The sequence below is a fragment of the Macaca mulatta genome, chromosome 15 (assembly GCF_049350105.2).
Source record: "Macaca mulatta isolate MMU2019108-1 chromosome 15, T2T-MMU8v2.0, whole genome shotgun sequence".
NCBI classification, from domain to species: Eukaryota; Metazoa; Chordata; class Mammalia; order Primates; family Cercopithecidae; genus Macaca; species Macaca mulatta.
Genome location: NC_133420.1, coordinates 16,312,917 through 16,332,628, shown reverse-complemented (window position 1 = coordinate 16,332,628; position 19,712 = coordinate 16,312,917). Strand labels below are relative to the sequence as shown.

At 46.1% G+C, this 19,712-nt stretch overlaps 1 protein-coding gene across 13 annotated transcripts in view; it reads left to right on the top strand.

Annotated features, from left to right (window-relative positions):
• NUP214 (nucleoporin 214) overlaps nucleotides 1-19,209 on the top strand; it is a 112,740-nt gene extending 93,531 nt beyond the window's left edge. For 5 of the 13 annotated variants that reach the window (XM_077967436.1, XM_015116547.3, XM_077967430.1 and 2 more), the window contains exons 32-36: nucleotides 7,016-7,168; nucleotides 12,624-12,795; nucleotides 15,108-15,247; nucleotides 16,836-16,860; nucleotides 18,005-18,255. In XM_077967436.1, coding sequence (XP_077823562.1) covers nucleotides 7,016-7,168; nucleotides 12,624-12,795; nucleotides 15,108-15,247; nucleotides 16,836-16,860; nucleotides 18,005-18,038 — 524 coding nt within the window. In that variant the 3' untranslated portion in view covers nucleotides 18,039-18,255. Of the gene's footprint in view, nucleotides 1-7,015; nucleotides 7,169-12,623; nucleotides 12,796-15,107; nucleotides 15,271-16,835; nucleotides 16,861-18,004 lie in introns of all 13 variants that reach the window. The other 8 variants (XM_077967434.1, XM_077967433.1, XM_077967429.1 and 5 more) reach the window with 2 other exon arrangements.
• Nucleotides 19,210-19,712: the final 503 nt, after the last annotated feature.

Here is a 19,712-nt window from a genome sequence, read left to right as displayed (position 1 = left end):
CCACCATGCCCAGCTGATATTTTTGGTAGAGACAGGGTTTAGCCATGTTGACCAATCTGGTCTCAAACTCCTCTGCCCGCCTCGGCCTCCCAAAGTGCTGGGATTATAGGATGAGCCACCATGCCCAGCCTTCTTTAGCTAATTTTTTAAATTCTTTTTTTTTTTTTTTTGAGACAGAGATTCGCTCTGTCACCAAGGCTGGAGTACAGTGGCGCGATCTCAGCTCACTGCAAGCTCCGCTTCCCAGGTTCACACCATTCTCCTGCCTCAGCCTCCTGAATAACTGGGATTACAGGCGCCCACCACCACACCTGGCTAATTTTTTGTATTTTTTATAGCAGAGATGGGGTTTCACCGTGTTAGCCAGGAGGTATTGATCACCTGACCTTGTGATCTGCCTGCCTTGGCCTCCCAAAGTGCTGGGATTACAGCCACCGTGCCCGAACTTTTTTTTTTTTTTTTTGAGACAGTGTTACTCTGTCGCCCAGGCTGGAGTGCAGTGGCACAATCTCGGCTCACTGCAACCTCCTGGGTTCAAGCAATTTCAAGCAATTCTCCCAGCTCAGCCTCCCGAGTAGCTGGGATTACAGGCGCCTGCCACCAAGCCTGGCTAGTGTTTGTATTTTTAGTAGAGATGGGGTTTTACCGTGTTGGCCAGGCTGGTCTTGAATCCTGACCTCAAGTGATCTGCCCACCTCAGCCTCCCAAAGTGCTGGGATTACAGGCGTGAGCCACCGTGCTCGGCCTTAAAAATTCTTTGTTGAGCTGCGTATTCATGGTTGGAAATGAAAGAAATCTGTTTGTGTAGATCTGTTATCCTGCTGCTCAGACGGAGGCTGAGATTAGAAGTTGGGAGCCTGTCCTGTTTGTCTCAGCTTCTCTCATTTAATATGCTCTACATGAAGTTTCTCTCATCTGTTGTGCTGTGTGAGATCTCCATGAATCATGAGCTAGTGTTCTGCGGTCATGACGGATGTTTCCTTAATATTAAGACCTATGCAGTTAGCAAAACTTTCTATCCTGATTTGCCCTTCTAAATTCCTAAATCAAAAACTAGTCATTTTTTTAGTTCAGCCTGGGCAACACAGCAAGACCCCATCTCAAAAACCAAACAAACAAAAACCTAGTTATTTTGTTGTCACTGTCCACTCCACTAATACATAAGGAAAGATTGCTTGTCAAGAGTCACATACCTTTTAATTCGTGAAATTATATAATCAGAAGTTTTTGTTCTTTAGGTTTCAGTTGGCCAGGAGGGATTTAGAATCCTGAATCTTAGAAATCAAGTCTAGTAGTTTTCAAAAACCGTTTTTGCCAATGAACTCTTAAGTAGCATCCTGACAAGGAAAACACAAGTAGGTTCATGCTGAAGCAGGGGTCAAGAACTCCAAGACACACAGCTGGCTGGCACCACACGACTGCGAGGCTCCATAGCACATACTTTGAAAACATCGTCCTTGACGGCCGGGCGCGGTGGCTCAAGCCTGTAATCCCAGCACTTTGGGAGGCCGAGACGGGCGGATCATGAGGTCAGGAGATCGAGACCATCCTGGATAACCCAGTGAAACCCCGTCTCTACTAAAAAATACAAAAAATTAGCCGGGCGAGGTGGCGGGTGCCTGTAGTCCCAGCTACGCGGGAGGCTGAGGCAGGAGAATGGCGTGAACCCGGGAGGCGGAGCTTGCAGTGAGCTGAGATCCGGCCACTGTACTCCAGCCTGGGCGACAGAGCCAGACTCCGTCTCAAAAAAAAAAAAAAAAAAAAGAAAACATCGTCCTTTTATGGCTCTTCATTTTCCATTGAGGAAACAAGCCCAGAATGCTGAGGTCACAGAGCGAGAAAGTCACAGATGTAGAGCTCAGCTAGACTGTATGTCACATGCCAAACACAGAATCTGGCACAGAATAGACACTTACTAACATGCTCCACTGCAGTTAGAAATTTGGGTTTATCCCAGAGCTAAGGTATCATATGTGAGGTTGTGTTACTGGCCAACTTTGTTGAAAGTTAAATGTGTCATATCCCTATAAACATTCATTTACTCATCTCTAATGCCATGACTCTTGACTGTCAAGGAGTTGCCTTTGGTCAGTGGCTGGCTGCAGCTGGTTTGCACGGACACAGGAGAGCCAGCCATGCACATCTTCCCAATTGCTCATTTGGTGACATCGTGTGGGGTAGCCTGAAATTAGCCATTGTAGAGTATTGATATCATGGAAATCAGAAAACCCTACAAACCAGGACTCCCCAGCCTGTCAAACATTACTGGCTAATTATTTTAATTCTGGTTTAAAGTAAACACATAACTATTCTTGATACCGGATAACCCGTTAGTCTTCATCTTCTAAATGTTGGCTGTTAACTATAAACCAACAATTTACATGTGTGCCTAAGGGAAGTTTAAGTGATTTTGAAGGAGTCGAGGAAACACTTAACATTATATTATTTTTAAAAACTAAGTATATGATTTTATTTCAACAGTTTTTGGGGGTACTAAGTGTATGATTCGATAATGAAAGGGACAGGAATTTTTTTAACCCTGAGAGCCACCAAGTACAGGGTAAGAGGAAGGAACAGTGGAGAAGGAAGAGCTGGGAGTCGTCTGGGGAAAGTCTACTCAGGATACTTTCTGCAGAATCATCAGTGACAGCCTCTTTCTCCTTAGGTGGCTCTGCATCATTTGATGCTTTGAGCACCACTTCTTTCCTGGACTGTATGAACTGATTCTCCTGGTTCCTTCTGCCTTTCAAACAATTCTTCCTCTGCTCCTCTTCTTTTCTCTACATTCTCTCCTTCCCCCCCACCAACCCCCTCACTCCCCGCCCCATTTTGCTATGGGGCATTCCCCATGGTCCTCTGGTTCATCACAATCTTCTTCTCCCTTCCCCCTGGCTCTTCCATTGTGGTCTAAAAATCCATGCCAAACTGAGTCTTAAGACTGCATTTATTTTGCCCCTTTTCCTACTCAAAACCCTTGGACAGCTTCCCACTGACTATAGGATAAAGTCCAAACAAACTTGAAACTGGAATTCAGGGCCCTCCTTGAGCTGGCCCCAAAGTACCTTTCTGACTATACTCAGTTCCCCAGCACTTTCCTTCTGGTTTGGCCAGTTTGTCTGCTTGCTGTCCACACAAGCATCCCTCCCTCACTTCCTCCAGGTTCACATGGTACCCTGCACCCACCTTCTGAGCCTGTCCTTTTAAGGATGAATGCGAGGCTGTTTCTGTGTGCAGTGCACCTTTGCCTGGGGGTCATTCAGGCCCATCATGATTGCTCCCTCTCTGGAAATCCTGCGGCCCTTGGATTTCATCACTACACAAACCATCAAGCAGAAATAAACCAGCCTTTATTAATCACCTACTGTGTGCCAGAAGCTCAATGCACGTGAGCTAACCACTTCTTACAACAGTGCTTTTAGATGTGGCTGTCCCCATTTCACTGATAGGAAAATCAGGTCCAAGAGGAGATATAGACTGCAGAAGCTGCACAGCTGTTCAGTGGCATAGCCAGGATTTAGTCCAGATGCTTTTCCCGAGCTTTGATGGGCCATGTTTACATAACGTCTCCCAGGTATGCCTTTTTGGGCAACACTTATGCATAGAAAAGACCCCATTATAGAGAGTTATTTGAGCAGTGCTCTTTGTGACATTTATGCCCTGGGCTGCTTAGCCCTGAAACTGCCCACTTGACCCCTGAGAAGTCATGAGAACTATAACAATGACCAGGAGAGACAAGCTGAGAACACCAGTGCTTGGAGTTGGCATGTTCTGTATCCAGAAGCTCAAAGCTTGCAAGAAGGGCTTCTCTCTGTCATTCCCATAGATTCTACTAAAGAAAACCTGTGAACCCATGGGGTCATCTAAAAGTCACCACCACTGTGGACTGTTACCCATAAGGACCTGTTGCCTCCTTGAGCACTGTCCTGAGGACACTGTGTAGGGCCATTCCCAGCACATTCTTTCTGTTTAGGGTCCTGAAAGACATATTTGTTTCGTCAGGAGATGAAGAAGCCATTTGATGATGATCATGTGGGTTCACGGGTCCCTCTACAACTGTTCTTGAAGAAAATATCTTGGAAAGTATCCTGGGCAAGAGCTTCTTGAGAGACCCCTTCAGAGTGTGCATTGAATTCTTGTTCAGTGACTTCAGACCTGCGGGATGATAATGGGGCCTGCTCTCTTTGTGTCAAATTTAATTACTATCCAGTTTATATTAAGTATAATTTAATTCAGGTTGGGTCAGGCACGCATGTTGGATTATGCTAGTGTTTTTGCCAAATAAAAGACCAAAGAGGATCCATGTTTTGCCAGCAGGGCAGAAGCCCAGAGCAGATGACAGTCTTACCTGTACTTGGCACCCCTAAAGTGTCAGTCACAGATGGCTATGCAAAGACAAACTTGTTTTTTTTACTGGATAGTTTATTTACAAGTCAAAAAGAATCTTCTATAGTGAAATATTGTTCTGTTCGCCAAGATATTCTCTTTGGTAATATGAGAATATGGTAACGTATTTTCAAAAGCTAGAGATTGTGTTATTTTGGAACCATTAGGAGAAAACCAAGAAACACATGTTGACATTAGAAACAGAGTCGCAGTCATTGTTTTATGCTACTATGTTTCGGAGCAGTTTAAATCAATGGTAAAATGTCTCAACATGCAGAGCTCCTTGAGAGACTAAATGAGAGTGATTACAGCTTTAATGGTGTCATTCTTGGGATCTTTTAAAAATGAAAAGGATTTCATTATCTCCTGCTGACCTGCTCAGTGTCTTACTAGCTGAAGTGTGATTGAGATGTGGAAGGAGGAGGTTGAAGGAACAGAGAAAGGCAGCAGCCTTTTCTGAGGGTCCACAGCATATCACACTAGTGCCCTGTGTGCATCATGTTATCTTCCCAGCATCCCTTGCAGAGTCAGAATTGCTGTCCTGTTCTATGTGTGGGGAAACTGGGACTTAGTTAGTTAAGTCCTTGCCCAGGGTCACGCAGCTATTAGGTAATCTCACCTGGGTCTGACTGCAAACTTCACTGCTTGTTCCACTATGATATGCCATAAAGATTTTAAAGTCAAAGAGTTTTAAATAGAGAAAAAGATTAAAAAGCCCAAAGACTTCTAAATGATCTCTGACTTCCCACCACTATCTCAGTAAAATCATTTCACCTCTCATTTCATATGGTTGTACCAAATTTCTCCAAGAGGAGATTCAACCCCAGTCTTGCCTTTGAATTTGTTTGCTATTTGAATTTTGCATTGCTAGCACTAACAAAGTACAAAATTGCAGCCCTCTGTTATTGAAATACCAAGTAAACAGAATGGCTGAGAAGCCTGTTTTTCATCTCCAGTGTCAAATGTACTGCCATTGAAGGAATCAAACTTAACTTTGGGCTAGCTCAATAAGGGGAAGGTCAAACTGCTCAGGAGGCCGTTTTGTGGGACTCCATCAAGGGATAAATTATCCTGTGGTACTGAGTTATGAGGGTGATACAAAGGGATTTCTTAACCACCCAGCTGCCAATGTCTGACATACCCGACATGTGGGTCCTTAGCCAGGCTCTCCAATTGTCAGCAGTGTTTTTCTAGGGCAGTGACCATAATGTGATGGGCCAAGTCATATTGTATTACTGGTGCCTGGAAATTTGAGGTGACTGGGTCCCAAAGTGAGGCCACTCACCTCCTGGATTGTGGATTAAGAGCATTGCATCTGGACGTTATTAACCGTGTTGGCTGTCCTGTTAGGGTCGGTTTGTAACAGCACAAGTTGAGAGACCTGAGGAGTGACAGGTTAATGGGGGTGGGGGGGGCACCCCTTCCAACAGCTCAACTTTGAAAATGATGTTAAGTGCTCCCCCTCTTCCAGTCCTCTCCTTTCACCTTCCCTGTGAACACCTGACTGGCTTAGGGAGAGACTGGTCCTTTATTACCCACCCAGTGATTACCCAGAGCATACGCTGTGCCTCCCATTTATGCCTTGTGTCTTTGGGCATCCACTCCACTTCAGGATAGCTTCTGCCTGCCTTGTGGGCATATATTTAATAAAACACCCATCCAGACGTGGTAGGAAACGTGAGTTATTCCTTGCCTTCCCACCAACACCCCTTCCCCCACAAAAAAAAGTTTGAAAACTCTGACATATCCTATGCTGTATTTGAGTGACAGCTTCTGTGTATGTAGACTTTGGCTATTTATTGTCTGTCAGGTTTGCATTTCTTGTAACAGGTGAAAAAATTCTCAGCCATCTTGGTTTTTAGTAGTTTCCTTTTTTCCTTTAATTCTTGGAGTGAATTCAGTGCATAGTTGAGAGAGGGGGAATGACCCCCTAGATAAGTATCTAAAAGGTCAAGGGCTTCATTAAACCTCTTAGAGGAAATCTGACTGGAAGTCTTGCTAGCCTCTTTCACATTCTTCAGACCATCCCTATATCCTCTTGGATCAAAGATAGGAGCACCATGATTTTTCTCATTTCACTGCCATTCTCTGAGCAGCTCGGGCAGCCATAAGCATGCTGAACTTGACTATAAAAGCAGTAAGTAAGTGCTAGAAGCCATTATGCCTGGTTTGGATTTGTTCTAACTTTAATTTCCCTAGTTTGACAAAATTTGAAGTTGGTCTTGGTGTGAAGAAACCAATCAAAGCAAACCCTTTCTTCAGAAGAAAGCAGCCTGTGGGGCTGAGCCATGGCCTCCATTGCTGGGCCGTCCTGACACCTGCGGGAGCACGCCGTGAGCAAAGGAGCCTCTTCAGTGGGGCCTCTCACTGCTCCTTTGTTTTGTGCCTGTAGAATCATGCCAGAAAATCCTGAGCCTGGGTGCCAGAATGACTAAAAACTTCCCAGCAAGGTGTGTGAAAATCAGAGAAAGTGCCTGTCGCTCTGCCGCTCCGCTCCCTTGGGTTCTAGGCGGCTTGTCACTCCCATCTTCCCAAACACCCAACTGATATTTTTTTCTTTGTTCTGAGAAGCAGGTAAAGACATTTCTCTCCCTCTGACCTCCCTCACATCTTCATCTCTTCGTCTCTTCAGATACCTCTAACCTGTTTGGAAACAGTGGGGCCAAGACATTTGGTGGATTTGCCAGCTCGTCGTTTGGAGAGCAGAAACCCACTGGCACTTTCAGCTCTGGAGGAGGAAGTGTGGCATCCCAAGGCTTTGGGTTTTCCTCTCCAAACAAAACAGGTACTCCTGTGTCTATTTGTTATGGTTATCTTTTTATGCATATTTGTTTATGCGTAGATATCTGGAAGGAGACATCTCTAGGGTGGTTATCTCAAGAGAATAGGATTGGAGTAAAGAAGTTAACTGTTTCCTCCTCTTCATATTTACTGAGCATCTGCTACATTCCTAACATGATTCCAGGTCTTCCAAAACATGTTTAAAAGCATAGAATGCAAGTAATGCAACCTTTTTTTTTTTTTTTTTTTTTTCTGTGAGATGGAGTCTAAATCTGTTACCAGGCTGGAGTTCAATGGTGCGATCTCGGCTCACAGCAACCTCCGACTCCCTGGTTCAAGCAATTCTTCTGCCTCAGCCTCCCTAGTAGCTGGGATTATAGGCATGTGCCACTATACCCAGCTAATTTTTGTACTTTTAGTAGAGACGAGGTTTCACCATGTTGGCCAGGCTGGTCTCCATCTCTTGACCTCATGATCTGCCCACCTCAGCCTCCCAAAGTGCTGGGATTACAGACGTGAGCCACGGCGCCCAGCTGTAATGCAACTCTTTAGAGAACATAGAGTCTTCTTGGGAAGAAAACATTGTAAATATTTTACAGCTGCAGAACAACCAAAGTAAAGGAACACATAAGGAAATGATAACTAAAGTATCAACAGGAAAGCATCCTGAGTCATGGATTTGTTGGGGTGTCCATTATTTGTGAGGGTCAAAGCAGATTATCTGTTTAATTTCTCATCTGTATATTACTTTCCCCTCTTTCGCAAATCAGTTTTTTTTTATTTTGTTTTTTTTTTTTTTTTTTTTTTTGAGACGGAGTCTGGCTCTGTTGCCCAGGCTGGAGTGCAGTGGCGCGATCTCGGCTCACTGCAACCTCTGCCTCCCAGCTTCACGCCATTCTCCTGCCTCAGCCTCCCGAGTAGCTGGGACTACAGGCGCCCGCCACCACGCCCGGCTAATTTTTTGTATTTTTAATAGAGATGGCATTTCACCATGTGAAATGGTGATGGTCCCGATCTCCTGACCTCGTGGTCTCCCCACCTCGGCCTCCCAAAGTGCTGGGATTACAGGCGTGAGCCACCACTCCTGGCCCCCAGATCCCTTTATTTTTAATTGAAGTATATGTGTATCCACAATCCAAATAGCATAAGTACACAGCTGAATTAATTTTCATAGTTGACACCCATGTAAACAAGGAAAAGGAACATTACTAGCACTACTTTTTATCCCAGCATTACTATTAAAGTATACATTTATATAAACTATATGCCTTTTTATAATCATGTATGATGTATTTATAACTAAAAATTTTTAAAGAACAATATATGTTTAGATATGAAAACGTACTTCATTTCTGTCATCTGCCTCTCCATTCTGTTTCTGTCTCTGAGATCTGCGGGGAGTCTGCACTCCTGTTCTTGTTGATGGAAAGTTGTGTGAAAAGAATTTTTTTTAAGACGGGGGGGTCCAGGGTAGGCTGTTTGAGCAAGCAGCTTTTGAAAGCAAACTCCCCGTGGGTAAGTGGGCAGGACACTTGGCCCCCGTATGTATAGGATGCTCTGAAATATGCTAATTCCAGAGGAAGAATCCAACCTCAGGACTAGATGCATCGGTGGCTCTGACTTGGGAGTAAGGCTGCCCCAAATTAATACATGGAGTCTCATGTGTAGAGCCTAAAGTGCTGTGGTTTCCAAATCTACTGTGTACCTTACCTCAAACTGTGACTCAGGTAGCTTAGTCCTTGGTTGCTAGTTGTTAATACTGCTCCTAGAAATTAAGACAGAATATTCTGAAATGGGCTTCGCAGCTTTCTTTTTGCCACACACACAGTGCATTATTTAAAAATGAAAGGGCCGCAAGGCTTTTATCCCAGTTAGAAAGGCACATCGTGAACATTTCAACTGGGGAATATTAGTTCATCGATCATCAAAACTTTGTATGTTTTTAGAAGACTGATAATGTTTTCTTTGACTCTTATGGTTTTCCTATATATGGTTCTTTATCCTGGGATTATGTCCCCATTGATTTGGAAATCTGACCTTTGAAATTGCGCCTGTAATCCCAGCAGTTTGGGAGGCTGAGGTGGGAGGATCACTTGAGCCCAGAAGTTCAAGACCAACCTGGGCAGCATAGTGAGACCTTTATCTCTAAAAGAAAAAAGGAAAATCACACCTAATTCAGATACTGGGTACAGTGGCTCACACCTGTAATCCCAGCACTTTGGGAGGCCAAGGAAGACAGATCACTTGAGTCCAGGAGTTTGAAACCAGCCTAGGTAACATGGCAAAAACCCGTCTCTACAAAAAAAAAAAAGAAAATGCAAAAATAAGCCAGACACAGCGGTGCATGCCTGTAGTCCCAGCTCCTCAGGAGACTGAGGTGGGAGGATCAATTGATCCTGGGAGGCAGAGATTGCAGTGAGCCAAAATTATGCCACTGCACTTCATCCTGGGCAACAGAGCAAGACTGTCTCAAAAAAAGAAAGAAAATCTGACCCTTTTATTTGTCCAGTCTTAGAGAAAATATATGCCTCAACTTTTCATAGTATTTATTTATTTGCCCCATGAAACTGTAATACTTAGATCGAGGACTCAAAGAGAGAAAAATTATCTTTCAGATACATAAGATGAATGAACTAGTAACCATAAACATCAAAGCGAGGGCAGGGGAAAGACCACGCCCCCTCATGTTTCGGGGACTTCATCTCTCTGCAGCCGAACTCGTATTGGTTCTGGAGAGCTTTTTCTGTCGAAAGAGGGGACTGGAAGTCCCGAGTAGAAGGAAGGGCTGCTGTGAATGGAGGAACTGCCTTCCTGCGCAGGCATCGGGGCAGTCACTTTTTGCTGTAAGAGAGATTTTAAGTTGATGATTTGGATGGGTCTTTGAAAAATTCCAAAGTGTCTATCTTCCCTTCTGTAAAATTGCATTAGAAAATAATCCTGAGACGGGCGGATCACGAGGTCAGGAGATTGAGACCATCCTGGCTAACACGGTGAAACCCTGTCTCTACTAAAAAATATAAAATACTAGCTGGGCGAGGTGGCGGGCACCTGTAATCCCAGCTACTCGGGAGGCTGAGGCAAGAGAATGGCGTAAACCCAGGAGGCAGAGCTTGCAGTGAGCTGAGATCCGGCCACTGCACCCCAGCCTGGGCGACAGAGTGAGACTCCGTCTCAAAAAAAAAAAAAATCCTGCTGGAGGTCATCCAGGGAGAGGACAGGAGGAAGGTGGGATGGAGTGAAGATGGCCTTGCTGCCCTGCCCACCATGGTCAGTGGTCTACACCCTGCTTTCTTGCTCAAGTGTTAGATTTGGAGGGAGGCAGGCAGGGGATGAATGATGGGAAGATGAGAGGTGGGCGTTTTTGAGTCACACAGACCTCGTTCCAGTCCGAGCTCTAGCACCCACCAGCTGGCTAAAGTTTGGACAAGTGGCATATTCTCTAAGTCTCAGTTTCCTCCCCTGTGATGTAAGGATCCCAGGTTTATTGGGAGGATTTAAGAGAACTGCTGTGAAGCCCCTGGCATAGAGTGGGCCCTCAATAAATTAGAAAGTTTATCATCATTGATTATTAGAAAATTTATATTTCTTCTGGAGAAGAAATTTATGAAATATGGCAACTAATAAAATCGAACCCCTCCTGCCATCAGGAGGGAGTTGCCTGTTTAAGCCAGAGTGACTGTTTTCTTCCTGTGTAATTTGGCTGGGACCCAGGTGTGTTGTTTGGCGGCTTTTTCTCTCTGTGTATACTTAACCGCCACCCCTCCCCTGTCCAGTTTATTTTCTGTATCGTCATGACTTCCTATTTTTCACTCACCTTCCACCAAGACGTCTAAGCAATATTGAAAAGAAGGCACTGGATAAAGCCCTGCATGTCTAGGAAGAAAGTGTAACTAGATCTATGATCAGTCTTAAATAATTCAACTGTAAGGGTTTTTTAGCACTTTTTTTTTCCAGTCTGTTATATTTATAACCCAACAGTCTCCATTATCATGGCTTGGAATTTCACTCAAGGTTTTAAAATGCGGAATGTTAACCCAAACATGAGCCTTAGCAAAAAAGTATCTTCTCAGTTTTGCAGCCTACCACTATTAATGGCAAATAGGCACATGAGTGAATCACAAAGTAACAGTTAACTGAGGAATTCAGCTGACAACTTTTCATACCCAGGATTTGATCTTTCCTGATTCAGACAGCAGAATCTTGTGTTGTGATTACATAAACAATAAGAAGTCTAGATTTCATCCCTCTAACAGCAGATTCACTTTCTGAAAGGGGAGAAAAGGCTTGTCGCTAAGCCACCATTACTCCCGCCAGCATGCAGTTCATGGGCCAAAACTCACTTTAAGAAGTACTACCCTTTAGAGAGTGCTCCCAGTTAGAGCACATTTCCTAGGCCATTCTGTTCCGTTCATTCCAGAAGACACTCACTGAGTGTCTGTTCTAATACTGTAGAATGATTTCAGCAGTGTCTTGGAAGTTTGGGAACCCACATCAGGAATAGCTCAGGGGAGGATGTTTTGTCTTCCCGCCTGACAGGCATCACCAGCAATCAGAGTAGGGTGCCCCATGTGTGACCTCAGCCTTGTCTGTGTGGCCACCTGTGTGGTGCTGCCCTCTGGCAGCCTGAGCTCACTGGGCAGCAATGTTGGCAACTTGCAGAAGGCATCTGAACTCTAGGGCTGTCCTCACTGTTGACTTACTATTTTATTAGATTTCTACAGCAGCCTACCTCCAAAGAAGAAATTTGGTGTATTTTTTCATTGAGAAGTAATTCCAAACTGCAGGAAAAAAGCATTTAAAAAAAAAAACAACCTTCTCCACTGAGCGAGAGAAAGGGAGACTCCGACGAGAGATGTAGGAGCCATCAGGCTGTAAATAAATAAAAAGCACCTGGCTGGGCGCCATGTGCACGTCCATCTCTGCTATGACCCAATTCAGGAATTCTCCCTGAGAGGGGATTTTGAGCCTCTGATTTTATAATTTGGGTTTCTGTGAAGCTAGATGTCTTGCCTACGTACTGATAAGTAATATAGTCTGTCATCTTTTTGACAGCTGGGTAGGGATTGGAGTTTTCGAGAATGGTTTTTCACTCCAGACAGCTCAGAGGACCTGCAAGGGTGGGAGGTGCACCGAGTGGGCTCTCGGAGGTCTGCTCACACGGCTTCACACTGACTTCACAGGGTTTGCAGGAGCTCTCCTGAGTGGACCCCAGAGCCTCTGATGGAAATGGAGGGGGGTGGTTTGCTTTGAGGGCTTTTGTTTTGTTGATTTCATTACTATTTTCTTGATAGAAGGGCAGGTGGGTGTTGTTCTTTAGTTCTTGCATTTGAATTGCTGACATCCTCTTTTCCCTTTTTTTCTTCCTATTTTGATTTGGTTTCTCATTGCTCAATGTCTTCTCTTCCTATCTCCTCCTCTCTTTCTCCCTATTTCTGTTTGTTTGCCTCTGTTTTGCTCAGGTGGCTTCGGTGCTGCTCCAGTGTTTGGCAGCCCTCCTACTTTTGGGGGATCCCCTGGGTTTGGAGGGGTGCCAGCATTCGGTTCAGCCCCAGCCTTTACAAGCCCTCTGGGCTCGACGGGAGGCAAAGTGTTCGGAGAGGGCACTGCGGCTGCCAGCGCAGGAGGATTCGGGTAAGCCCCCTGGGGAGGGCCCTTGGGAACCCACATGCCAGCCAAAAAGCACTAGGGGCCTGTACTCGTGCTCTGAAAAGAAATTTGACCATGAGCTGAAGGCCCCTCCCTTGAAACTGGTGAACAACTCCCTCAAGGATTCCTGTTCCTCTCCAGGGTAAGACTCATTTCTTTTAAGCCAGGCTTTGTTGAATTCATGGGTGGACCTCAGCTGTGTTGCTGTTCCCTCGTATGAGAAATGCTGGTCATCAGAGCCCCTGTTCTCCTGCTGGGGCTAAAGGAAGGCGCCAGCCCTGCCTTAACTACTGCTTTGTAGCCAAGGGGTACCCCCTTGTGGAGCTTCTGTTAGGAAGTCCTCAATGAATGGTTTCCACCAGATTCTTTCATCTTGGGATTGTTCTGTGTTAGACCCATTGTCCTTGAACAAACAACTCCCTGTGTCCCCTGCTCCCCTGCAGCCCCCACAGTGAGTATTCAGTTCCACAGGTCCCCCGCCATGGGAAGATCCTGGATGATCAGGAATTTCGAAGCTGCTTTCATTGCCTCGTGTGCGTCTGCACTGGAAAAGGCCATGTTAGGGAGTTGCTTTTAAGGGCAGAATTTCAGTCTGGTTGCCAAAACCCCAAGGGAAAAAAAGTCTTCACCCCACCACAACATCCCAATTTAAAAATTGTACATGGGGTGACTACCAAGTCTCATTCAAAGGAGGTGTTGATGCCTGAAAGTTCTAAAATGCCTCTCACCACGGTACTGGGCTCAACATGAGCTGAAGACTTGGGGGAGGGGAGATGATTTTGTCTGGGGGAATTGTAGAGATACTTGGGATCTGAGTCTTGGCAAGCTAACAGCATCTTTATCTTGAAAATAAACTATAGTATGTTCTTACTCACACCCTTTCCCTCCATGCAAGATGCTGGAGCGCAGCAGCAAGAATGAGGGTTGGCGTGCTGCTGCTCCTGTTTCACAGGGAGACTAATGCCTTAGGTTTGCCCTCAGGAAACCCCAAGAATTAAGTTAAGGAAAGCTTGGAAAAGACAGTTAGAGACCCACTTAGGCTGGTATTCTCAGAGGTCTTAATGGACGCTGTTCTCTGCAGTGATGACCTAGCACATAGTACCACAGAGTTGGTGGAAGGTGTGGGTTGACTGGGTATCTTGAGAATTGATTTATTTATTTGAAACCAGCTGTTTTCTTTACTAGTAGAAAAGTATCATATTCTGCCTTGGGGCAGCTCTCACACAAATCCTGACTGGCTGGTTAGTCAGTCCTAAAAAGGGTTAATACCAGGTCAGTTATTAAATCCCCATAAAAGCCCATTACCTTCTTCCAGGTCCCTGGCCATGAGCCTGTCTCCTACCCTGAAGGGCAGGCCTTTGAGAAGGGCAGGCTGTTGCTGATGAGGCCCAAGGCAGGAGGAGGAAGGGAGCAGATGCTCCTGGGAGAAAGTCCAATGAGGGCAGATCCCTTGGCCACCTTTGTATGGAAAGAGCCTTGACCTCACCATTAACGGTGAATAGAATGGTGGGAAGGGGGAGTTTTAGATACTTTTTCTTGCTTTGGGGTTGACTCTTGCCCCAGGTGCTGCCCCTTCTCCCAGAAACCACTGATCTATTTCCCTCACCTAGTCACCTCCAGACCCCAGAAGCTCTCGCCAACCCAGCTGAATTCCTCTGCAAATGATTCAGGGGGCTCTGGTAGGCCACACAGTGCCACCTTCTGTGCTGGACCATATCTGGAGGGAGAACTGAGCGAGGGTGCACAGGGGATTGTCTCCAGGTGGGGCCAGCAGGGGAAAGAAAATGGTGGCCACTTTTACATTGTTTTGGATAGTAATTATTGATTCAGGAAACAAATACAAAATCCTGAATGAAACGACTTGGAAAACGTAAATAGAATCAAGATCCCAAGAGGAGCTGAAGATAAATAAATGGGAGCGGGGTGTGGGGGAATGGTCGGTAAGTGAGAAATGCTAAAATGATAGAATAAAGCTTCAGGATTGTTGGAGGTAGAGCAGGAAATGTGTACTGCACAGTTCCCAAATGCCCTGGTGTTCTGATAGGGGATGGAAACCAAAACACTGGCCAGGTTGGATTTCATACTGTAGTCCTGCCGTTTTTCTTCCCAGAGCAGAGATAAAAGTTGGCCCTGAACGATAGCTCGTTCTCTCTAAAAGGCTGCTAGTTAGGCCCAGCCTGTCACCCTGGATCATGTGTGTCGTGTATATTGAGATTTACGGCAGGGGGCTGAGGCTTGCAGATGGCCGAGTGGTGAGAGGCCCCACTGACCTCGGTCTGTTTCTCACTGGAGCGCAGGTTTGGGAGCAGCAGCAACACCACATCCTTCGGCACACTCGCGAGTCAGAACGCCCCCACTTTCGGATCACTGTCCCAACAGACTTCTGGTTTTGGGACCCAGAGTAGCGGATTCTCTGGTTTTGGATCAGGCACAGGAGGTGAGCTGCTACAAGTTCTCCCTGCGCAAGCACAATGGGTCCCTCTTGCCTTCTTCCCCCAAACAAATGAGTATGTTTTACCTGACCAGTCTGTTTAGTATTTTAAAAGCTGACCAGGCACGTGGCTCATGCCTGTAATCCCAGCACTTTGGCAAGGCGGGAGGATCACTTGAGCCCAGGAGTTTGAGACTAGCCTGGGCAACATGGCAAGACCCCATTCTCTACAAAAAATTTTAAAATTGGCCAGACATGGTGGCACACACCTGTGGTCCCAGCTACTCAGGAGGCTGAAGCAGGAGGATCACTGGAGCCCGAGAGGTCGAGACTGCAGTGAGCTGTGATTGCACCACTGCACTACAGCCTGGGTGACAGAATGAGACCCTGTCTCAAAATAAATAAATACATAACATACTGAAAGTGGTTGAAAAAAAAATTTTTTTTTTGAGACAGAGTCTCGCTCTGTTGCCCAGGCTGGAGTGCAGTGGTGCGATCTCGGCTCACTGTAAACTCCGCCACCCAGGTTCATGCCATTCTCCTGCCTCAGCCTTCTGAGTAGCTGGGACTACAGGCGCCCACCGCCACACCCGGCTAATGTTTTGTATTTTTAGTAGAGACGAAGTTTCATTGGGTTAGCCAGGGTGGTCTCCATCTCCTGGCCTCATGATCCACCCGCCTCAGCCTCCCAAAGTGCTGGGATTACAGGCGTGAGCCACCGCGCCCAGCCGAAAAATAAATATATATATATATATGTATGTATCTCATACCAATGAAGAAATATATATATTTTTTAGGTTTTGGTTAGGCTTAGAACATTGTGTCATTTCTTACCAAAGAAATTACTGTCTTTATTTCCTCTCAGGATTTGAGAAGCCCAACATAATAATGGTCTTACTAGGCCTTGGTTTAAAAATCTAAGCCAACAGACTAAAAAAAAAAAAAAAAGAAAACACGTAGAAACTTCACAAAACATGTTGCATTTGTTTAACACTCTGCTTCTTCAGACGGCAGAATATGTGTCTTCCGTTTTGTTCTTGCAATAAACTGATGAGGCACAGAATTTAGGTATCATTACAGTCGTACCAATGACGAAACAGAAACTCCAAGGAACTAAGTGATTTGCCGAGAGTCAGTTAGCAGCAGAACCAGGCTTAGAATCCAGCCATCTTGCTTCTCTGGCCCTCAAAAAGAAGAGGAAGCAAATGGATGGAAAAACAACCACAGCACAAAAAAAAAAAAAGTTTTCCTAATGAAATGAATCTGTGTGGTCCAGCGCAGTTGAGAGAGAGGCCAAACCAGAGACCCTCTGCCTACAGCTGGGGCCGGGGAGGGAGGAAGAACCTAAAATACCAAGAAGATAACTCATAAAAAGTAAAGGATTTCTTCTGCCTTCTGGGGGATCTGAGCAGCTCCAGAGGACAAACTCAGAATAAAGGGGCTTCTGCATGTACCTTTCCTGCCTTCCTGTAGGTGGGGGAGGCATGGAGGGCTTCCCATGACTGAGAAGCACAGGAGGGCAGGCACTTAGCATGGGGACCACCTTCATCTTTCAAGTGGACGCGTGCTTTAACTTCTGTCTTCTGCTTTTCAGGCTTCAGCTTTGGATCAAATAACTCGTAAGTATCCCCCTTTTTGAGTCTGACCTTAATTAAAAGCATTAAATAAGGTTGGAAGTGTGTGGATCTTGCTGGATTTGTGCATTTTCTTTTCATTTTTTCCTGTTTTTAGAGTTTGTCCTGGAAGTGTGGGGGTTCAGCAGCAGGGTTTAGGTTTTGTGGACTTGCTCTTCTCCGTAGCAATGTGACAGAAGGTGCCAGGCCTCGCCTTCTTAAGAGACATGGTTCAGAGAGAAAGAGAGCAGCCTGCCAGTGAGCCGGGCCTGAGGGCAGCGCTGAGGAGATGCTGCTCGTGACTTCCCTTGTGGGTTTCTCGGAAGCCGTGTGCTAACCCCTGGGCTCTGGGCCATCACCAGGTCTTGTGCTGATCCATCCTCTTTGCTTCTGTGTAGAATTTCATGGCGTTAAAATTCAGTCTTAGCCAGGTGGGTGGTTCATGCCTATAATCCCAGCACTTTGAGAGGCTGAGGTGGGAGGATTGCTTGAGCCCAGGAGTCAAGACCAGCCTGCGTAACATAGTGAGACCCCATCTCTACTAAAAATTTTAAAAATTAGCTTTGCATGCTGGCTCATGCCTGTGGTCCCAGCTACTCCAGAAGCTGAGGTGGGAGGATCACTTGAGCCTGGGAGGTCGAGGCTGCAGTGAGCCAAGATGGTACTGCTACACTCCATCCTGGGTGACAGCCAGTCCCTATCTCAAAAGGAAAAACAAAACAAAACTGGACAGGCACAGTGGCTCACACCTGTCGTCCTAGCACTTTGGCAGGCCAAGGTGGGCAGATCACTTGAGGTCAGGAGTTTGAGACCAGCCTGGCCAACATGGTGAAACCCTATCTCTACTAAAAAATATATATATATATATAGATACACACACACAAATTAGCCAGGCATGGTGGTGCATGCCTGTAATCCCAGCTACTTGGGAGGCTGAGGCAGAAGAAGTGCTTGAGCCTGAGAGGTGGAGGTTGCAGTGAGCTGAGATCACGCCATTTCACTCCAGCCTGGGCAACAGAGTGAGGCTCTATCAAAAAAATAATAATAAAAAATCGGAGTCCTGACCTTTGCCCACAGGCAGAGCAGCAGAGCCTGTGACTGCTCTGTGACAGAGCAGCTGACTCCACCACTCTCCTGTGCTTCCTTGCAGGTCTGTGCAGGGTTTTGGTGGCTGGCGAAGCTGAGGGGGTGTCAGCAGGCCCTTCGGTCCCTGGGACCAACTGCATCCTCAGCTGCTTCACCGAGAAATGCTGGAGCAGGCTGCTCAGACCGACGCTGCCATCAGAACACATACACCCAGAAAGAAACAACAGAAACCGAAACTCACGAGACGCGTGATTACTTATTTTATATTTCACGTTGGGTTTTCCCTGCCACTATTAAACTGTCCGTTTCTGTACAGAATGTATGTGCGTTTTTTCAGATCACAGCCAAGGAGATAGCCCCGTTTCTGTGGCTCTGAGAAGCCAGCAGAGCCTCCATCAGCCAGCACTGTGTCTTCAAGGATGGCATCCAAAGTCACCAGCGTCGGGTGTTGGTAAACAGCATCGAATGTGCCATGGTCTCACTTGGACCTAGCGCCCTCCACATAGGGAAGAGGTTGAAGGCTGGTGGGTTGTCTTTTTGAGGCCAAAACTTGGTTATCTCCTCTCCATGTTCTTTTTGCCGTTGTGTATCAGGACCATCCAAGGACACACTCTGAGATTGAGAAGAGGCACAGGAAGCCACTCACGCCAGCAGCAGTTGAGTTTCAGAAGCAGCCATAGCGCTCTTCAGTACAATAGTAGCCAGCGTGAGGCAGGACAGTGCTGCCCCTTAGCCGGCCTTGTCCGCTCATCTCCATGTGGCTCTTGGGTGCTGTGTGTCCTACTCCAGAGAGGAGGGACCAGTTGCTTGAGAAGACAGCCTTTATATTCTGTACGTGGCAGTGACATTGGTAACCACACCTACCCATTGTCTGCTAACCACAGTGCAGATAGCCCTTGGGTAGACCCAGGAAGTGGGAAGACACTGCTATTGCCAGACAACACTAGCAGAACGGTAGTGGATTTGACAACAGTGTTTGCTAGCACGGCCCAGAGTTCATCACTGCAGTTCTGTTACAGTGCTTCTTTATCTTTAATGCAGTATCTTTGAGGCCTGTAACATCCTAGATAGTTGCCATCAAACAAGGACCATCTCGCATTGAAAACAGATGTAAGACTTTCTCTTTCAGACCCAGAATCTGACAGCACTTTGGCTTGGGTCATGAGCAGGGGCGAGTTGGGAAGGGATTTTTTTTTTTTTTTTTTTGAGTTTTACATATTGGCAGGTTTTTTTTTTTCATGTTTTAATAAAAGTTTGACATGACATTAATTCATGTTGCAGAGAGTGTGACCTCCTTGGTTCTGATGGCTTAAGTGGGGACAGTAGACCATGGTGAGGTCCCTACTGTGTCACCACCTGGTCTGATGGTCCCCATCTTGCCTATGCCCCAGCATCACCTGCAGAGTTCTTTGTCAAGTACACATTCCCAGCCTTCATCCTGGGGACTCTGGCTCCAGAGGACTCAGATAGAGGCTAGATACCCACCTGGCTTTGTTTTTGGTGATTTCTTAAGCTCGCAAGAAGAGGAATCTCATTGTATAGCACTGTTGGGTTTCAGAAATCCCTCCCTCAACCAGATGCCAGCAGAGCCAAGAGCTGAAATTAGATCCGTGGTGTCTCTGGATGTCTGTCACCCTGCACTCTGTGCAGTTAGGAGAGGGAGGGGCTGTCTGTACGGTCCGTTATCTAGGGGCCCTGCCTCTCGCAAAGAGCTGGGGTCTCCAAAAATTTAATGTGTGCCCTTTTTGGTCCTTGTAGAATTGAAGAGCCTG